This window comes from Amyelois transitella, chromosome 10 (assembly GCF_032362555.1).
Source record: "Amyelois transitella isolate CPQ chromosome 10, ilAmyTran1.1, whole genome shotgun sequence".
NCBI lineage: Eukaryota > Metazoa > Arthropoda > Insecta > Lepidoptera > Pyralidae > Amyelois > Amyelois transitella.
The window spans coordinates 3,030,468-3,051,861 of NC_083513.1; the positions used below are offsets into that span (position 1 = coordinate 3,030,468).

The window sequence follows — 21,394 nt, forward strand, 5'->3', positions numbered from 1 at the left end:
GCTTGCTTAATACCACCGTGCGACTTCTCTCCACGCAATAAAAAACAGTAATATAAGATGCTTTATATTTAGTTGTTACAGAGAAAACAATAGTTACTTCATTAACATGCAATTTAAATTAAGTTGCCTTAGGTACATTTTTATCTTACAATATAGATACTTTTTGTTTGTTTTTTTTTAATATACCTTACTATAACAATGCAAAAACGTCAATTATTAATCAATCAACAAATTATAAATTAACGCAATTGCAATACGTTCTACAATTAATTTTAATTGCTACAAATTCAATTCTTACAATCATAAATCGCGACACGATTTATAAAAAAAACCATCAAGGGAAACAAGTTTAAAAATCAATTGTCACACAAACATATTTGTGCCAATTCCAAAACATCTTAATAATCTAGACCAAATCAAATCTTATAATAACATTTTATATAGTGATGATATACTTAATAGTTTTATTATTAAAATTTGTCAAATCCGTGAAAAATGTCAAATCCGTGTATTTAAAACAACAAAAGCATCCAATGTTCAAAATTAAACAGCACAGTCTACTAACTTAAACACTGCTAGTAATATAAATAAATGTATTACAATGGCACAGTGCTTTATCTATAAATAGATCAATGCAAGAGAATAGGAGACGCAAAGGCGCTCACTTCAGGAACTCTACGTTATTTATTTAACTAGTTCATTTTTGCGTCATAGCTGCCATTAACGCATTTTTCAGTTTGACAGTCATTTCTTCTAAAATATTAGCTCTAACTTTTAATTTTTTATTTTGTTCTTCTAATTCATCAGCTAATTGTTCCATCTGTAGTTCTTTGAGTTTTCTATTCATTCTAGATCTTTTGGATGCTTCGTTATTTTTATCTCTTAATTCTCTATATTTCATCTCCTGATTCGATAAATTTGAGGCGTTATCGTCAACGCTGCCCGTGGATGAAACGATGCTCATGCGACGATTGGGCGGACGCCCTCTTCGCGCTTTGGTTTTCTCTAGAGCATCCATGATGGCCTTTATTTTAATGTCGGGCTTCTTTCTCTTTCTCTCTTTTTCTTTACGGGTTGGCGTATAAGTCTCATCCGAATCGTCGCTCGGATGTCTTCTCTTCGTGGTCCGACGCGGAGGTAGGTAATCCGTGTCGGATTCAGTTTGAGATTCTTCGACTGGAGTGGGAGGCCTCGTCTCCACCGGCGACAGGACCGTTGGCTTTACGTAGTCGTCGTGTGTTTCAAACCCGAATTCTGGTGGCCATCCGCTGCTGTGTTTCTGAAATTCAATAAGATTTAATTGCAGTGAACTGTCTAAAATGCCAAAAAAAATAATACAATTTTGGAAATCCCCAACTAATTAAAATATGAAGAAAATAGTCTTATAGTTTTAATTATTTAAATTTATGTATATTAATTATTTATATTCAGTACGTATATTGTATTGCAGGCAATTACCTCGTCCAAATGCGGAGGAGTCTCCTGCCTCTCCATTTGAACCACGCAGTTGACGACGTCGGGTGTGCTGATGTTAGGCCCCTGCGACCTCCGCGCTGCGGCTACGTCCACAGAAAGACCCATAGGGTGAGTCCTTACTCCTATTTCTTGTATATCCTCCCCTTTAAAGCGATGGTCGGATGGGTAATCTGATAATACCAGTTTGCTATTTTCCACCTCTCGCGGCATAACTGGCATAAATTTTAAATCATCTTGATTTAACGAATCTTCTAATGGAATAAAGGGCATATTATGTGTAGTGTTTGTATGTTTAGTGTACTGTGGAGTGTTGGTGTAAGGCCAGGCAAGGTTATTTGTCACTGGCCATATATTTTCTACCCCGCAACCCTCAGTTCCCTCATCTATGACAACTGGCAAGTCAGTAATGTTAAATATCTGTTCTGTAGGATTTGGTTTTGTGAATTCTTGAGCATACAAAAATTCATCAAACTTTGAAAACCCGTCCACCGCCGTCGGCGAGAGCGAGTCATGAGGTGTAGTTGTACCATAGAAACTTGTGTAAGCAAGAGGGGAAGTGGCTTCCCAACCTGTAGGTGAGAACTGTGTGTTCGTGGTGTCGAATGTATTGGCCCTTTCTTCAGTTTTGTTAATCGGCATATCTGTTAAAAAGGAAATAAAAATTATGGATAAGTTATTCTATTCTATTTTATCATTTATAATTATAGTCATCGTAAGTTAAATACAATATTCTTACCAGTAGTCCGTGCAGGTGCGTCCCTGCCTTGAGCGGAGGACCAATCCAGATCTTGGAAGAACTCGTAGTCCGGTTCCGGAAACATTGTGTTCTCGAATAACGGCTCCGGTTTCAAATATTCCTGAAAGCAGAGGTAAGTCACGTTAATTTAAATTCATTTGGTGAAAGGATACTAAAAGTAATCTTAATATTATTTAATAAGTAATAAATATAAATTATATTAAACTACTCACGGCAGCCGGTTCCTTCCTTACCTCTGAAAAGCTGGTGTGCAGAGGCGACGATGGCATCATTCCTGGATTGTCGTCGGTTATCTCTCCGCCGGTTGTGTTGTTCACCTGCTGACTCTTTTCTGGCTTTAAACGATCTATTTCTACCACTTTCAAAAGACCTCGAGTTTCGTGACTCGTTTGCGAAAAAACCATGTCTTTTGGTGTTTGGATTGTATTGATATCCGATATCGATTCCGCCGTCTCGACTCGGACATTGGTTCGTTTGAGCAACCATTTTGTATAGAACTACAAAAAGAAATGATACGACGTAACATAATGTGCAGATTATATGAAGCAGAGGATGGGTTGGAGGAAGGTTTTTGATGAATGTCGCCCCCATCCAGCTTGGAGGCGATTCCAACTGGACCGGGCTACAGGTGCGATACATACACATGCAGGATAGGTGGGGAGGAGAAAAGAAAATTATGTGCCGGAAATTTTTCCTGTTACATAATTTTCTTAAGTATTAAATGGCTGAAATGGAAATGACTTGAGATTCTGTGTAATGGATCATATGAAACTATGAGGATGGAAGAACGAAAACTATGCAAGATCATTATGACGTATGAATTTCATATATATAATTATATATTTTATATTTTTAAATGTTATATATTTTTCTATACAAATTATATATCAGAATTTAAGTAATGCAGACAATTCGAAATGTGATGAGTTGCATAAATAAGTAAAGAAGGAAGAATAAATTGATAAATATGTTATAATCATCATATCGACCGACATTCTTTTTTGTTTAGGTCAATATTAGCTGTTCGCTCTTATCATTTTGTCATAATGACACCTGCCCACAATGAACTGAATTCCTAATAAGAATACCAATTCCACGAGTTGAAAAAAGTAGAAATGACATTGTTGCGTAACATTTTATCAAACTCGTTATTTGTTCCATGTTGATAGATCAATTGAAAGCCTTTCTACTTATTTTTAAAATAATTTAATGTTAATTATATTAGTGGTCTTATGTAGGTAACTTATGAATTAAATTAGTAAGTATAATTAAACTTCTCATTAATTATTTTGTAACTTATCTAGTTTATCTAGAATTATAACATAAAATCAATAAAGAAACTATTTTAATGATTTTTAAATGATAGCATGCAGTAATGTGTTTTTAATTACAAGTTATGCTGTTGGCTAATACATCATACTTGTCCTTGTAACTTTGGTGGCCCGTTATCTTCTTTTGAGGGCATATGTTCAAGTTATTATCTATTTACAAGAGATAAAACTTTAACTCTCGAACAATAATTGGTTGTCACCATCATTTGATAAGTGCTTATATTAATATTGTTCCATTCCATTTTGCCTCTTCCTCTATGTAAATGCATGCTTAATGAACGATGGATACCTAATGAGTTGAACATGCAATGACGAATAATGTGAAATGTGACAATTAAATAAATTAGTGAGAAGAATCTCGTAATATCGAAATTTTGAGTATCTTTGTCATCTAGTCATCAAAACAGTTTCAAAAATTAATGTGTTGAAAAGTAAGATGTTTATATTTTGGTATGATTATTTATAACCGTTTAGAACGGTTTGATGTTGATAGTTTGTTAAACAAAAATGAATTTCTGCACGTTCTATAGATATTTGTTAACTGATGTTTAAGTAACGAGATTCTGTAAAAATAAGTTTAAACCGCTGAAGGCGGATATGTTTGTTTTGACATTTTAATGTTTTTTCCAAGCTCCTCTCGGAATTGTTACTGTTTCTTCCCAACATCTGCATTGCTTCTTGCTTCTTGACCTGCGAAAAAAAATTAGCTTGGGGGGGAGGGTGAACGCAATTACTTACTTTTTCAAACTCTTCTCGAGCTCCTACTGAAATCTTATCACTTAGGCTCCCTGGGGATTAATTTTCCCTGTTGAAGGCCTGTAACAAATCAACGAAACTAAATTACTAACTTAGTAGTGTTTGCAGTGTGGTTCCCGGAACCAATACAAAAAAGAATAGGACCACTCCATCTCTTTCCCATGGATGTCGTAAAAGGCAACTCAGAGATAGGCTTACAAACTTGCAATTCTTTTTTAGGCGTTGGGTTAGCAACCTGTCACTATTTGAATCTCAATTCTATCATTAAGCCAAATAGCTGAACGTGGCTACTCAGTCTCTTCAAGACTGTAGGCTCTGTCTACCCTGCAAGGGATATAGACGTGACCATATGTATGTATGTAGTGTTAAACCAACTCAACCGTTCTAGTGTTATCTTGTTCAACGAGAAAAATTTCACTTATAATAAGATTATGATACTCGACTGCCCATCAAACTATATTTTCTTTGGGCAGGTATTAAAAGAGCACTAAAAATATTAAAGGAATAATTAATCATACTTATTTAGAAAAATTTCTTTTTGGTTTGGAAGTTTGTTCAAAAGTCGATAGTTAAATTGTAGATAGGTAATTAAGTACCCAAGAGTTATGAACCTATACTGAAAAACCTGTACTGACACTGACACCAGTTTCGTTTTCAGCTTTTATTTGCGGACTTAATGGGTCCTACCACGATCTGAAGTGGCGGATCTTATCAACTTATCATAAATAACAATCTGATAGGCGGGTATCTATGAGGAAAAAACCCAAAGTAGGAATTAGATATCGGCTAGTAGGTACCTACTGTAAAGATAAATTTGAATATATTTTTTAGCAATCGGTGTTCATATCCCTTTTAACAGTTCATAGGTACCTATTAACTACTTAAAAATATGTTGATAACCTACAGTAGTAAGTATCGTTCGATGCACATAAAATATCTATAACGTCTACTTAATGCACATAAGTAGGTAGGTACTACTTCAAAAAATCTGTGATAAACATGAATGAAAGTATAAAAATTTGTAGAAGAGAAATACAAAAAAATAATTATACAAAAAGTCACATCATAAAATAACATTAATGCTCTTAACTGTGCCAGAAAAAGATTTTACGAAGACGCAGTTAGGTAACATGATCATGAAATTCTTATTGCAAACACCGAAACAGGCCATTACAGAAAAAACAGAATTAATGGGAAGCTTCGCGAAGGACATTCGCCGCTAACTCACATGTCAAATAAACGTGGCGGAACACAATACAGAAATCCGTTTCATTAAATTGAACGCTGCGACATTAACATTAAAGTCGAAATCATCGCAGGTACATTTTGCTCCCCCCAACTAACAAGCAAGTTGCGACTCGTCTCAACGTGAGAACTGTATGTTTAAGATTTGTAGATAAATGTATAATTTGTAGTTAAAATGAATTTTATCTCACACTATAAAGGATATATATAGGTACACTTCAATTTCCAAAAATATATATGTAGTAAGTCTTACTTACCCTGATAAAAAATATATACCGCAGTGCCTCCAGACGCAGAAGAATTCACTTTTAACACGAGTTAAAAGAGGAAAAATAAAATAATTTGTTAATAAAACTTATGAGCAGTAAGTCGTGATAACTTTTGGGACTTTAGGAAGTTAAACTTAGTAAATTTTATAAATACGCAATAGCGCGTGCACACAGTGCGACCACTGAAAATATTGTGCAATTTTCGCGGCGAAGTGCGGGATACAGTTTTCCTCTATCCCCACCAAGCGGACTCCGTGTTCTAAAAATAACTTTACTGTGTGTCTATTGGTTGGCTCAAATGACGTCAACTTGTACAGCCAATAGCAAAAGTGTGATTGCGACAGTCACGAGACCTACGCACAATTTTGAAGTGTGCTGTGGAGCTAATGTGCTGGTTCGAACTCGCTTCAGGTTGTAATGGAACCCGTCTATTATATGTATAGAAGATTGTATAGAGGGGAATTACGTCGCTAATAGCGACGCGCTGTTTTCCTCATGATTCACGAACGTGTGCGGCACACGTTCGTGTATTTTGTGTATGATACATGTAATTTCTTTTTGCGAATTAAATGTAAAACGCAATGTTTATATAATCTGGTCTGGAGTTGTAGTTGTTATTCTCGGTTTTATAAAATGTTAGTTAGAAATCTACGACAGAAACTAAATAACTGAAACATTGACCTTCTTCAATATTGCTATTTTCACCTTTTTGTACACACACTACATTATTGTATGAATTCCTTAGTAACAAACTAAGAATGTATGTTTGAACAGTTATCATTTTTTAAGCTTATATCAGCAAATCTGTGATTGCGTTCAAAGGACTTATCGTGAACAATATCAACTTGTGTGTTACAGTACTGATATTGCCTTCTCGTAGTTTTAATAATTAAAAAAATATTATAATTATTGGTCACATTAAAGATATAAGATTTTATTAATATACGAATATTATGATTAAATTTAATTAATTAAAAAATATTTTTATGTATGAAGAGAAAAGCTAAAAATCCATGAAAAGTAAAAATAAAAAACATCGCTACTTTGGCGTAGAATTTTTCAAGTCAGAACATGTTGAAATACCGCCATTTGACCTAGATATACATATATACTGTCGAAGCTTTCGTAAATATTCGAAGTTCAAATAGAAAGTTATCGATTTTTTTTAAATAAAAAGTGATGCGATGGCTCACCATGGTAATCTTAAAGAATATTTATTATATTAAGTTGACTTAATAGATTAACTCAAGAGTTTAGAATGTCATTTTCGGGTTTGGGTATTATCATCCCTACATATATATTACCGAAATGAATGAAAGTGCCGTCTAGTTCCCGGCACAAATAGATAAAAGAATAGGACCACTCCATCTCTTCCCCATAGGTGTCGTGAAAGTCGACAAAGGGATAGGCTTATAAACTTGGGATTCTTCTTTTAGGCGATGGGTTAGCAACCTGTCACTATATAAATCTCGATTCTATCATTAAGATAAACAGCTGAACGTGGCCTATTGATCTTTTCGCGACTGTTGGCTCTGTCTTCCCCGCAAGGGATATATGTACTTATGTAGGTATGTGTATGAAAGAAAAAGGTAGTTATATTTTATTTTCTGGCGAGGGTCACATCCCAACACAAGTGACCAACAAGTATGGAAGAATCTATCAGAAATATATCTAAAAACATTGTTTCTCACGACGTAAATTGTACCACACTTGGTGATGCAATGACTCATTTGCGAATGACTGACATTGAACTACCTACCTAAGTTGAATAACCGCGGTAGCTGATCAAAAAAACCTTTTTATCTATAATATGAAAGTCGAAAAAAAACTACGATTACTTCAATGGTATCCGCAAGATGATAAGTTATGTATGACTAAAACATCAAAAACCATTCTATACCTATACATTTTTTAAATATTTTATCTTAGCCCATCAACATTTACATCCGTAGTGTGCAGTTTACATACTCCATAAGGGGTAAACTGAGCCAGCAGTACCTATCCAAAAGACTAGGGTCACGTTCAGCTTTCTATAAGTAAGTAGGTAGGTAGGTATGTAGTTTATCATAATATTATAATTATATATTAATAAATATAAATAATCATATTATGTACTACTTTTATTACGATATTTTCTGTTATATTATATGACATGATGATGGCATAATATATAGGGCTTCGCTTCACGGACGGGGCGACCGTGGCCTTCAACGGCGGCGCCACCATTTCATGGCAGACGTATCGATCTATGAGCTATGACGTCATAGCCAACCTACCAGGGGCCCCCCACTTTAGTAAATTATACTTGCTTCCACTTTACCGAAGCCTTTACCCAACAATTTGCTATTTAAGTTGTCGTCCTAGATGGGTACCTATCTTGTTTAATATTTTATGATATCATGAGCCTCTAATGTTTTGGTATTTTATTTGTGATAAGATAACTCCTTTAATAAACGTATTAATGCTGGTTTACAATAATATAAGATACATAGGTAGAATTTCATTTTTGACAATCTAGGTAAATTTAATATCCACAAAAAATTCATTGTTTTATCCAAAACTATTCTAATCATCAAGCCAAATAGCTGAACGTGGCCATTCAGTCTTTCCAAGACTATTGGCTCTGTCTACCTCGCAAAGGGATATAGACGTGACCATATGTATGTATGTATTCTTATGTTTATTATGGATATTAACTATAAAGTTTTAAATTGTCAACACTTTCTGCTCTAATCTCGAAATGGTAGTTTATGCAACGAATGCCAAACTTGTTTTAGTGTCGTTCCTAGAATTGAACCCGTTGCTGGCACAACTCCACCTAAATATTTTCACATAAGAATCACGTGTTTGGAATTTGTAATACCATCGTGAAGAAAGTTATTTGAATCTCAAAAATGTTCATTGTATTTATGTTTAAGTGTAAATCCCTATAAACAAACTTATCTCACTATTATTTTAAGTATCATGATTGTTTTTAAACTGGATATTCATAATAAGTATGTTTATTTATTTTTACCCATGAATATTCCACCCACCATGGACAGAATGCCCATCACGTTTTATTTCTAATCAAATCATCGTAATTATGACATTAAAATAAACAAAAAATTATGTAGGTACCTACTTAAGTAAATTTATCTTTGTAATTTAGCACCACCTATAAAAAATACAGGCAAATCCCACGGGAAGTTTTTACCGGGATGAAAGGCACCAAATCTATTCTATTAAATGTCCTCCAGACTCTTAATTAAATAAACGCAATATTTTCGTACAGTAGATAACGTCTGTAGAGGTAACAAACGCATACTTCCGCATTTATAATATTAGTTGAGGCTGGTTATATTTTAAGTATTCGGTTGATCAGATCAGCTTCAACTACGAGTATCTTAAGGCCTCATAAAGTGTTGAAATATTACGGTGCGGGAAAACATCGTGAGGAAACCTGCACATTCAGGCAACTGAATATGTAACCATGATCGATCCAATACAGGTTAGGTTCCCCTGAAAAGGTTGCGGAGGTCAAATGGGAGTCGCTTCGTGTAAAAACCTGACTTACCCAATCCAGGATCCATTGTCAAAGGCATACCCCGGGCTCCACTCCAGAGTGGTGAGGATGCAACCGGGACTATAGCCAGGAAGAAGAAAGTGTTGAAATATCTTTATTAACGTGTTTATCCCACGTGAAATAAACAGAGCCTATGTAGGTATGTACAAACCCGAGAAGACTGAACCAGCATGGAAAATTTTATAAAAAAGAAATATAATTTAAGAATATACAAAATTTAGTCTTTTTAATTTTTTCATATAAGTTTTGCTCAATACTTCATAGTGCTGCCATCTCTCAATAAGTAGAAACAATAAGGCAATAAGTACAACAATAATAATACAACAAGAAACGTGTTACCAACAATATTTTTCTTGTAGAGTGACTTTTGTAAGCTTCGGTAGCATTAGAAGTATATGTACCTAGCTTTATTATTATAAAAAAAATCACTGCCTAAGTCTTCAAATTAAAATGCGTCTTACCTAACCAAACTAACCAAATGTGAACCAACAGTTCTTATTAGTTACTGGCTGTGCCCGCAACTTAGTCCGCGTGTAATAGTTATTTTGGGCATCATTGAAGCCCTCAAGGATGAAAATTTTTCCCCTTTTTTGTTTATATATCCTCGATAAATGGTCTATTAGACGCAAAAAGATTTTTTTCAATTCGAACCAGTAGTTCCTGAGATTAGCGCTTTTGCTACACGCGAGTTTCACTCCATATAAATGTAGCCTGATAATCTGATGTAATATCCAGTAGTTTTTTTCGTAAAACAGTGCTCATATATTATGCTCACTAATATATAAAATTTAAAAATATAACTTACCACATCATCATTGCTGTTTGTGTTCTTGCAATAATCACTGTCTTAAACTTCTTAATCTTGTACTTTCTCATGAAATTGTTTCTATGTCGCAAAAGAACCTTATTTTGCAACAAGTGGTTAAAACAGACCTCGTTATGGAAAACTTTGTTGTAATCTTGTGTGTTCACGCTGCTCATGATAAGCTCCAGGTCTACCACCAAACTTAAAAGGGGATAAAATACCCTTTTAATAAATTAAATAAAAAAATACGAACTATATATTTTTATAAATTTCACTCGATTTCAGAATCTCTGAAAGTTTTCAATCTGTGTCAAAAATGGCAAAGCACGAAAGCTCGGATTTTAAATTGTTCACGTCTTAGTTCAAAGAGTATATAAACACTGTCTCTAAGTTGTCCGATGTGATCTCACTAAGAAAATTTGCTGAAATGTGCGAAATTCGGAAGGCGACAGTATATGAATGATCTAGGAGGAGGGAGTTGGAAATAAGTACGTCTTTTGTTTTGAATGGTACAAAATTACGTTTCGATTCACATGATGATAAAACACATGATGACAAAATGAATGGTGTAATTCATTCTTTCAACATTTAATCTTCGTCGTATCACCACAATTATTTATAACAAAAAATACTATAGTATATGAAAAACTGATTTAAGATTGTCTTAAAGTACTACTTAATAAAAAATAAAACATTTTCGTAGCAGTGATATATTTCTGCATGAAATGGAATACGTCATATCCGAATATGTTGTCTCTATTATACACGAGGAATATTTCATGCTCTCTCTTTCTTTTGAAAAGGATGTATTATTGTTTTCGGACAAATTAATGTAATATATCATTAGTTTTGAATCCGAAAAGTAGCATTTAAATTTAATATTAATATTTTTTGCATTATTTAAACACCTAGTCGACAGGTTATCATACGAAAGTAGTTTTATTGATAATGATGCAATAACGCTACGTAATGTAATCATGTGAAGAGGATACCTACAAATAAACATCGCGGAGCATAGGTGCTTGATAGATCTATACTACATATATTATATCACATCTTTATCCGTAAGGGGTAGACAGAGGAATGATGGAATGGAAATTAAGATAGGTTTATTAGCATTTCCCTTGATTGACTTTTACAATAACGTAAAGAGAAGCAGCATATCGATTTCAAAAATACAGGCACTCTTCATTTTTTTTCTATTTATGAAGGTTCTTTCTAAGCTGTCACTATGAAAAATCTCTTTCATGTTCTTATTTAGGTACGTATATAGAAGAGGTTTATATTCTTAATAATCAGGAAAACTCTGTATACTTACAATAGAAAAAAAAGAAATATTCTTAATGCAAAAATTAAGAGCTCTGACCAAAAACTATGAACATTGGAGACATTTATTTCAGGTAGAGTCCTCCTTTCTTTCTTTTTCCATTATTCATGGAAGTCTCCTCATCCTCACAAGATTTCCCAATCGACAGCTCCCTTGGGAAGAAGCCTTATTTACTACGATCTAAAAATGGAAAATCTGCCAATTACCCGGAGCGACTGCCGTCTGACCTCCGTGAATCAGATAACACGATAGATAGGTAACTAAACAAGTAAATAAATTAATTTGTCAAAGCATGTTTCTTCCCTTTTCGCTCACCGTAACAGCATCAATAAGTTGACATTCGCACTTATGAAGGTGACTGTGGTGCATTATATAAAGACAAACAAGTATGTACCTACATAAGATCGAATTGAGAAATACTCGTATCTTTCCTTTTTTGATGTTGGTTAAAAAGAGCCATAAATACAGTGGAGTCAGGAATATAATTTCTACGATAATAATGCTATATGTTATCTTCTTGAATCGATTCACGTCACTAGATTTATAAATTGTTTAAATTTATGGTTAAAGGGTTTAAATAAATATTTAAAAAACCATATGGATATTAAAATCAAATAAAAATAATGCCGTGTAGTTCCCGACACCAAAAGGAAAAATAATTGGACCACTCCACCTCTTTCTCATGGATGTCGTAAAAGACGACTAAGGGATAGGCTTACAAACTTGAGATTCTTCTTTTAGGCGACGGGCTAGCAACCTGTCACGTTATATGAATCTCAATTATATCAGTAAGCCAAACAGACGAACGTGGCCTATAAGTATTTTCAAGACTGTTGGCTCTGTCTACCACGCAAGGGATATGGACGTGATTATATGTATGTATGAAAATTAAAAGCTTTATGGCTCGGTCTCATGGTTTAAAAAATTATATTGTCTACAATGTTATCAACGTCAAATTTATCAATATGTATGTCAGTGAGATGTCATTACATAGAAATCTGAATCAAAAATTTTTGTAAAAATCGTAAATATCCTAAATATATGTTAATTGTTTCGTATTCTGCAATATGATTGTGCTTACCGTGCATCTTTAAATAAATGACTATTATGTGGAACTCTCCGAAATACTGAAAATCTCGGATTTTAAGCTGTTAACGAAATGTCGTCTTTTCCCTTTGAAGATACAGAATCAGATTTTTTGTAAAAAAATATTGCTTACTACGTTGATTCGAAGATTGCTATAAATCTGTTTAAAAAAGGTATCGTAATTTGTAGTTTTTTTTTATTTTGGCTGAGATCTGGTTTAAGACTGGGATACAGGTAGTGTGAAGAATGTTTTTAGAGCATTTCAATGTCAAAACCCACAGTATTTTATGCAAAATGTGTCCTTAGATTAAGGCATAAGTTATGCCATAAGGCATTAGATTTCTTCTGTGTCAGTATTATCACATACTTGAAAAGCCATTTGTTTGGCATAAAATTGCATGTGTCTGTTTAATTGTTTAAATTAATAATACCACTATTGATCAAAGTTACTTTTTTTATTATTTTGTGGACATAGTTATTTATTTCATTTCCCGAACAAGTATTTTTTTCTGAGGAAAATTTACATTATATTCTTCTGCATATGTTGAGTGCAAAAATTTTCATGGAATTCGGTTAAGTAGATAACCATGACAAAATCATGCAGAGTAATAAAAAACACTAAGTCACTTTTGCATTAATATTAAAAATGAATAAATAAGCCTTTATATAGATTAGATACTTAAAAATATAATTTTCATTTTTCAATATGTTTATTTTTTGTAAATCAGTTATCGCTAATTCTAATTAATGATATTAGTTGGGACTTATTTATTTACAGTCCAAGATGCCTATGATAGAAGGTGTTGGAGATGAAGTGGTTCAGTTTGTAGGAGCTCTGGTGGTCATAATCGTGTCTGCTCTGGCATGGTGGTCTACCAATGCTCGCTCGGACGGCTATCACACTGTCCTTGTTATGAGATCACGGCCACACCACCCTGTCACTGTGAGCATTAGAACTAGTAAGTATAAAAATGTTATTACTATGTTTATTTCCTATCGTCATTCCATCAGGAAGCCATGCTGCTAAACATGGCCTCTCAGTCTTTTTAAGGCTGTGGGTTACCCGCAAGCGATATAGATGTGACTATATGTACATATGTCATATAAGATAGTTGAGTATTATTTAACATGGATGAGAGGAATATCTGCTTGGATTAATTCAGAACAAGAATCAATAAAAATTTTAAGTATTTATTTAGTATGACAACATCACATACATTATGTTTGTCTTTATTCCAAATGGGGAAGGCATAGCCAGTCTCAAAAAGACTTTTAATTCACTTTCAGTTGTATGGCTTAATGATTTATTTATATAAAAATAAATAAAATAAAAATGATTGTGTATCCAAATTAATCCCAATGCAGACTGGAAATGGACAAAAAAATTTTAACATAAAAATAAATTATGAAGATTATTTTATGAAAAAGTAGTTAAAACACATAGGTACATGTATTGACTTGCAGCCTGATAATATATACAGCCAATCTCTGCCTTTGCTTTGATTCATTCTGAAAGTAAAAATAATTTAGTGCCCTTGTAAAATTTTCATAATAAAATTGTGGTTATTTTCTTTTTTTTTCAGGATCAAATTTGCCAATAACAAATGCTGTGACACATAGTATACAGCAGGCTTCTACCTCCAGTGCTCCAGGTTTGTGACCTTATGCAAAATACTGACATACAATCACATCTTCATCCCCACACAGAACCAATTACCTCAAAAAAGCCAAGTTCAGCTGTATCAAACTATAATATAAATACTTTGTGACCATAATTTACATTATTTTTTTTCTTTTTCTTTCATTATTCCTTAAAATTGAAAAAATAATTTTATTAACATTATTTAATAATCTTTGTTCATACAAAGTTTGCAAAATAGTTTTATCGTGTTGACCTTTTGATATCATTCTTTTTTTCGAGCAAGCTATACTTGCACTTGCACCACATGAAGACTTAACATATAGATAGAGGTTACTAGTCTGCCGCAAGGCCTTAAATTTTGATCATTATATTTAGTTGATAAGAGAAAATTATACTAATGTTATCTCTTGCGTAGAAGAAGACTATGTAATCAATAGATGACTTAGTGAACTAAATTATATAAATTTTCATTTTCTTAATGTGGTACTACATGGTACTTTAGACTTGATTATCTCTTTCGCATGAATATCGTAAAAGGTGACTAAGGAATAGGCACACTCATCTAGTGCAGCTTTTTCCTTCATACTGTATAAGGTAAGATTCTCCTGAAAATGTTAGATGTTAGACAGGAGCTGCTTTATAAAAAACTTGGCTAACCCAATCCAGGACTAAAAGAGGGTCAAGAGGACCAGGACGGAGTTTAATAAGAAAACATAAAAATTTAAGGATTTATTAAATATTTACATACACATACATATGTAAAACCAAGTCTATATTATTAGAGCCAACACTCTTAAAAAGACTGACAGGCCACATTCAGATGTTTGACTAAATAATAGAATTGAGATTCAAATAGAGACAAGTTTCTAGCCCATCATTGAAAAGAAGAAACTCAAGTATTAGCCTCTCCCTTTACGACATCCATAGGAAAGATATGGAGTGGCCTTTTTTATTATTTGTGCCAATAAACCACACGACACTTAAATATTTAGTAAATAAAAAATAATAATTATAAATATTAAATACCTAAATAAAAAATGAAATTATTTATTTAGGTAACACCTCAGACACGAACGAAGATAATCCGAGGAACGAGTCCCGGGTGATTCCTCTCCAGGAGATGGACAGCATAGTGGACGCCGACATGGCGATGCTGGACCATAACAGATTGCACTTCTACAGGAGGATTGACTGTATGTTTATTGTTAATTAATAATTAATATAATAAATTTAAAAGTAGCTAGTAGGCCAAAGTCTCCAAGGCATAACAAGTGTAAGATGCAACTGGGAATTTAGATTAGCTATAAATTTTTTTTTTATTTACGCGTAATATGATATAGAATATCAAATCCAGGATCTACCGCCTAGGTGCACTCAGTTATATATATATATATATATAATAGTTAAAGCTCATTTGATGTATATACCTTGAGATAATGAACTTTAACAACCTACTGAAGTTGCATCAGAACTAAACAGTAAGCATGTTGTCGGAGCTTAGTTAGAAAAACGATGACTGAAGGTAAAATCTCAAGATGAAGTAATATATACCTTCCAGCTGGTCCGCACCAGAGCGGCTCGGAGTCCACCAGCGACGAGAGCGAGACGCAAGATGACGCGGAGCCCGGCGCCGCGCAGATGCGGGAGATGGACAGCATCGTCAGCGCCATGGAGGCCGACGTCACCACCGGCTGCGAGTTCTTCACGAGACCCAGTGGTAAGAGATAGTAGACTAAATAATAAAATGTCTTGAGCTAGTCTTCTGAATCCACTAATGAGACACTAGTATAAATGTTATGTTAAGATTTTCTTTTCCTTCCAGAATCAAGCACACCTTTAACTGCTTTTCTTCATTATTTTCTTTATTCAATTTATTCAGGAAGCGAGCCCTTTGAGAAGTTACCTGTTGTGTTGTGTTTAGTCCTTACCACATAATGTATATAACTATCTTTCCAGAATCAAGCGGGTCTTCAAGTGTCAAATGCAACAAGTCATCTAACAACAAGGACTGTGTTCCTTCTGTGTCTGAAGTAAATAAATCCTCTGAAGAGAATTCCTCTGAGAGAACCCAGGCAGAGGCTTCAGGGGACGGGGAAAATGGGAGCAGGAGGAAGATACTTATCAAATTAAAGTACCTCAATGATACATTGAAAGAGGTAGAGGGTAGTTTGGATGAATTGCTAAAGGATTTTAAGTGGTAAGCTTCATTTATTACTATTATCGTTGTGTTTATTATTACTGACTGTTGCCTAGGTTTTTTTATTATTTTATATTTCATCCAGGCTGTGTGTATTTTGTTGATTTTATCTCCCCTGTCTCCCCCGCAAGGGAAGACGTTATTATATCTATGTATGTGCACCAAATTCTCTCTTCATGCTGAAAGACATTGCATAATGCGATAAAGGTTGCCTTTTGTAGTTAACTACATAGCATTAGTTATTTTTGTTATATAATTTGTGTGCAATACAGGGTAAGTATTCTATCTATCAATAAATTTTTCAGGCGCCACTTTTCCTCGGAGTTGAGTTCGGAATGCCGCGTGCGCCTGATCTTCAACGGTCGCGTGTTAGTGGATGACGCGGCGACTCTCCGCGCGTGCGGACTCCACGACCGCGCCGTGGTGCACTGCTTAGTGCATCCGCGCCGGCAGAACAATCAGGTATTGGAGGTTTCCATTTTGAATTAAGAACTCCATTTCATAACTAGCTGCCAGTGCGAAATCTACGACGGCGCCGTCGTGCTGTCGTGCACTGCTTGTGCATCCGCGCCGGCAGAACAAACAAGTATTGTGGGGTTTTCAATTTGAATTAAGAATTCCATTTTTAAACTAGCTGCCAGTGCGAAATCTACGACGGCGCCGTCGTGCACTGCTTGTGCAACCGCGCCAGCAGAACAATCAGGTATTGTGGGGTTTTCAATTTGAATTAAGAATTCTATTTTCAAACTAGCCGTGAGTGCGGTATCTAGGACCGCGCCGACGTACCAACCAGGTATTAGGTTAAGCTTTTTAAGGTGGATAAATGAATTGATTTTCAGACATCGTTTTTTTTTTGTATTACATGTATAAAGTTTGTTATTCTATTTAGTTAAATTCTCTGCTTCTAAACTTAGAACTTCACATGGTCATGATTATTTTTTCTTCTTAGCATAAAACTGCACAATAATCAAATACTTTCATATCTAAAAAATATATACTCTTGTATTATTTTACAGTATTGAATCAGCTATATGACGTACCATATTTTGTTATTTTTATTCCCCAGCAACGCGGCGCCCCGGAGGCGACTCTGTCAGCCCCGTCGCTGTCTGAACGCGCGGCGCCGGAGCGCACGTGGGACCTCGAGAACATCCTCATGACGCTGGTCTCCATCGCGCTCACCATCGTATGGTTTTTCAGGTAATTTAATGTTTTTAAATATATTTTACGGCCATCCATGACCTCTGGCGGAAATTGGCCATACAGTCTTTTGAAGACTGGTCTACCCCTTTTGGGTTAAAGAAGTGATATATGTATGTGTGCTATTATGAGGGTATCCACCAACGTAGGTATGTGGATGAAGCGAAAGAAATGTGAAGAGATTCTGGCAAGTGGAAAGATGTAGTCTCTACCTACCCAGGGAAAGAGGCGTGATTTAATGTATGCATGTAGGTATGTCTTTGCAGTTGACTGTTGGCTCTGTCAAACCCGTATGGCATAAAGACGTGATAACTTATATAAGTTAAGAGGTCAAATAAAACGCCTACTATTATATATTGATGCAAATTGACTTCAAAGTGCAGTGTGGCTCTGTCTAACCCGCAAGGGATATAGACGTGACTATACGTGTGTAACAAGGAAGTAATCTCTAGAGTGTACTGACAGTTTCAATTTTATTAAAAAATTTATGTTGACTTTATTTTTTTATACTCGTAAATGTATGTAATTAATTATTGTACGTCTGTAAAGACAGGACTCAGTGGTACTCTATACAATTATAATTATCTTTTTACCTGTGCTCCATAATAAATAGATTTGATTTGATTTAGTGCCGTGTGGTTCCCGGCACCAATACAAAAAATAATGGGACCACTCCATGTCTTTCCCATGGATGTCGTAAAAGGCGACTAAGGGATGGGCTTACATACTTGGGATTCTTTTTTAGGCGATGGGCTAGCAACCTGTCACTATTTGAATCTCAATTCTATCTTAAAGCCAAATAGCTGAACGTGGCCTATCAGTATTTACAAGACTAGAATAGAATAGAATAGATTTATTTTCAAAATTGGATACAAGGTATCACTTATTGACGTCACATAACTTAAATCTATTTATAACTACTACCGCTTCTGTTGGCTCTGTCTACCCCGCAAGGGATATAGACGTGATTATATATGTATGTATGTTAGATGCGAGTACAGCAACATGTTCACGGCGAGCGCGAGCGCGGCGCTGTTCGCGCTCACGGTGTTCTACAGCGTCGCCATCTTCGGGCTGTACCTGTCCGACACGCTGCACGCCGACCGCCGCCAGCCCGTGCCCGCCCACTAGGCTTTATTATCGATATGTTACCGTATCGACATCCAACAACACTATCGATTGTTTTGGCAGATAAGTCGCTGTTGATGGGCTACAACTATCGAAATTAATGTCGATGGTTCTTGATGCTATTGCACCAAACTGAGCTATTTATTTTATTTTCTTCAGAGAACATAGAGTTATCACTAACAATAATTTGAATAATTAGTGATTAAAGAGCCTATTATATTATAGATGTTTTTCGATGTCATCTATCGATAGTTAGGCAACGCTAGTGACGTCGTCGTGTCAACGTCAAATCACGGAACGCGGGTGTAAAATATGTAACAGGGTTACTTGTGAGTTACAAGTCAATCCAATAAAATTTATCAAGGTTTCATTGTATTTTATATTTGGAAGTGTATGTTAAAACACAATATACGCTACCAAGCGGCAATATAAAATAATATTCAAAATTTAAATGAAATAGTTATTTATTTACATATGAAAGTAAAAAAAATCAAGATTTATAGGACATATACTATGTTGGGTATGATTTTTAAGGATTTTTTTTCAAGTAACCCTGTATGTAATGAGTTCAGGACAAATTCCCGATTGAGCTGGCCGCAAAGTACGTATCCTTGTAATTTGTCCAGTTCAATGCCGGTGCAATTACTAACCAAGATGAAAATAATGCATCTTTTTTATTGATCTGGTCTTTAATGTTCTGTGTTTATTTATTTTTATAAAGTTTAATAAAAAGTTTAAAGTATTAAATATTTTCCTATACTGGGGGAAAGATATACTAATAAACATTCAATAGAAATAAATGTTAATACATTTATATGTTTTAGATCTGCCACGCGACCTCGTTAAATTTTGGTAATCAAGGATCAGGCATGTTTAAAAATTAAAAGAGAAAAATATGAAAATGTCGTCTTCATTTTTTTCCTTGCATTTTATTTGGGTTTTCATAAAGTAATTGGTTGTTTTCTTATAAATATAATAAAAGAAGCGTTTGTTTTGTGGCGGGCACACAATTCAAAGCATTCTCTGTTTAATCATCAAATTTATATATAATACAAGAGTAATAACTAATTTTGCTGCCTTGCTGGCGGTCGGCATATTACAATCAAAACAGTATGAGGGAAAAAATAAAGACCCTATATTAATTTTTCTTATTATGGATGATTTAATCATTAAACACACACTTGGGACATCTGTATTGTATACTAGAATACCTATGCTTTTTCAAATAAATAATTGATAAATTGATTTGTTAATAATGTTTATTTCTTTGACATTATCATATTTATATGTGCTCTTTTAATCTTATTCCATTTATCATTATGTTATAGTCTCCAAAACATGATATTTATGAAATAAATCGCTTGCACAAATATATTAAAAATATCTAAAATAGCAATACCCATGTTTTCATCTCTAAAGTATATTTTTGTACCAAGCGCTTATTCTTTCTCGATCTTAACTTGAACTTAGCAACTCTTCTTGGTCTCGGCTAAAATGTAAATAATCGATATAAGTATGTACCTATGTATAAAAAGAGTTTTATTTAGTTTTAAGCGTCGATTTGATTTAACAATAAGTATTTTATCACCTGTAATTACTCATCAATGTCGTAATGTTAGCTTCTGCTTTCATTGTTGCTTAATTTTCTCATCATTAGGTATTTTGTCTTCTTACCGATTTGAACTTAAAATTGGTCATTGTCATTGATTTATTTTCATGTAACTTTTTTATTGTTATTTACTTTGTAAGATTATATAGAAGTAAAGTTTCGAATAAAATTTGTCTTTCAATAGAAAAATTGATAACATGATCCTTTTATGATTAAACGAGCTGTGCCCGCGACTTCGTCCGCGTGGAATAGTTGTTTTGGGCATCATTGAAGCCCTTAACCGATTCATTGCGGATGACGCCAATGGGCGTCATTGATTTCTTTTACCAATGGCGTTTGACGCCATATGGCGTCAAAATAAATTTATCCGAAACTCTTTGGAATGACAATTTCTAAAGTCCTACCTAACAGAACTGCTATTTGTCACGAAGGTTGTGTCCGTATCAATAGTTTTAGGAAATAGAGGCGGTTTCAGAAGTTGCAAACCTTTTTTATTATTAATAGAATGAAACAGCTTGAATAGGTTTTAAACGCAGTATATTATTTACAATTTAATTCGACGTATGCGAATAAAAGTTCCGAGTACGCATACATGGTTGGATTAATTTTAATTCTTCACCTATCACTTGTGAATACAAATCTTGCTTGTATAGATAAAGATCTTGAAATTTCGATGTATTGGGAAATCATGATGGGACAATGCAATTGAAAATTATGTTCAGTAGATGGTCTCTTCTTTTAACATAAAAAATAAACCATAATGTAATGTAACATACCGTACGGCAGTCTAGCTTTTGGCTCGGCCGCTCTCGTAGCCCTTGAATTCTGCTACTCGCTAAGGGGAGAGCGCGCCTTGCACTATCAACCCTGCTAAAAACTTTGCTAGATTTTCACTGCGAGGGCCCGCCACTTTTCTGTAGGCAGACTGTCTGGCGCAGTCTGAAACCTACGCTCTTTCTTTTCGATTTTATTTGGTCGGACCAGCGAAAGGTCTGGGAAGT

General features: G+C 34.5%; 2 protein-coding genes across 6 annotated transcripts; one reads left to right on the forward strand and one right to left on the reverse strand.

Annotated features, from left to right (window-relative positions):
* Positions 1-51: 51 nt before the first annotated feature.
* LOC106137702 (uncharacterized) lies at positions 52-10,642 on the reverse strand. 5 transcript variants are annotated; one of them, XM_013338597.2, is made up of 6 exons: positions 10,205-10,642; positions 4,303-4,380; positions 2,467-2,730; positions 2,213-2,333; positions 1,459-2,117; positions 52-1,279 (listed from the first exon to the last, which is right to left on the reverse strand). In XM_013338597.2, the coding sequence occupies exons 3-6, from the start codon at positions 2,635-2,637 to the stop codon at positions 698-700; spliced, it is 1,533 nt and encodes a 510-aa protein (XP_013194051.1). In that variant the 5' UTR covers positions 2,638-2,730; positions 4,303-4,380; positions 10,205-10,642; the 3' UTR covers positions 52-697. The 5 variants fall into 5 exon arrangements, with proteins under 5 accessions (XP_013194051.1, XP_013194050.1, XP_060801972.1 ...); XM_013338596.2 differs by lacking the exon at positions 10,205-10,642 and adding an exon at positions 5,823-6,048; XM_060945989.1 differs by lacking the exon at positions 10,205-10,642 and adding an exon at positions 4,839-4,965.
* A 1,850-nt stretch (positions 10,643-12,492) lies between these two features.
* On the forward strand, positions 12,493-20,542 carry LOC106137734 (transmembrane and ubiquitin-like domain-containing protein 1). Its single transcript, XM_013338641.2, has 9 exons — positions 12,493-12,790; positions 13,396-13,576; positions 14,201-14,269; positions 15,315-15,452; positions 15,818-15,976; positions 16,216-16,456; positions 16,762-16,918; positions 17,523-17,656; positions 18,646-20,542. Exons 2-9 carry the CDS (start codon positions 13,402-13,404, stop codon positions 18,785-18,787), a joined length of 1,215 nt encoding a protein of 404 aa, XP_013194095.1. The 5' UTR covers positions 12,493-12,790; positions 13,396-13,401; the 3' UTR covers positions 18,788-20,542.
* The last annotated feature ends 852 nt before the right edge of the window (positions 20,543-21,394 follow it).

What these genes read in the sequence shown, in the direction of transcription:
- LOC106137734 (XM_013338641.2), top strand. Translation starts at nt 13,402, where the DNA reads ATGCCTATGATAGAAGGTGTTGGAGATGAAGTGGTTCAGTTTGTAGGA. An exon ending in CACTGTGAGCATTAGAACTA is followed by an intron (nt 13,577 to 14,200) that starts GTAAGTATAAAA and finishes TTTTTTTTTCAG; the next exon opens with GATCAAATTTGCCAATAACA. An exon ending in TTGCTAAAGGATTTTAAGTG is followed by an intron (nt 16,457 to 16,761) that starts GTAAGCTTCATT and finishes TAAATTTTTCAG; the next exon opens with GCGCCACTTTTCCTCGGAGT.
- LOC106137702 (XM_013338597.2), bottom strand. Translation starts at nt 2,637, where the DNA reads ATGGTTTTTTCGCAAACGAGTCACGAAACTCGAGGTCTTTTGAAAGTG. An exon ending in CGCACCTGCACGGACTACTG is followed by an intron (nt 2,118 to 2,212) that starts GTAAGAATATTG and finishes CCTTTTTAACAG; the next exon opens with ATATGCCGATTAACAAAACT. An exon ending in CTCCTCCGCATTTGGACGAG is followed by an intron (nt 1,280 to 1,458) that starts GTAATTGCCTGC and finishes ATTGAATTTCAG; the next exon opens with AAACACAGCAGCGGATGGCC.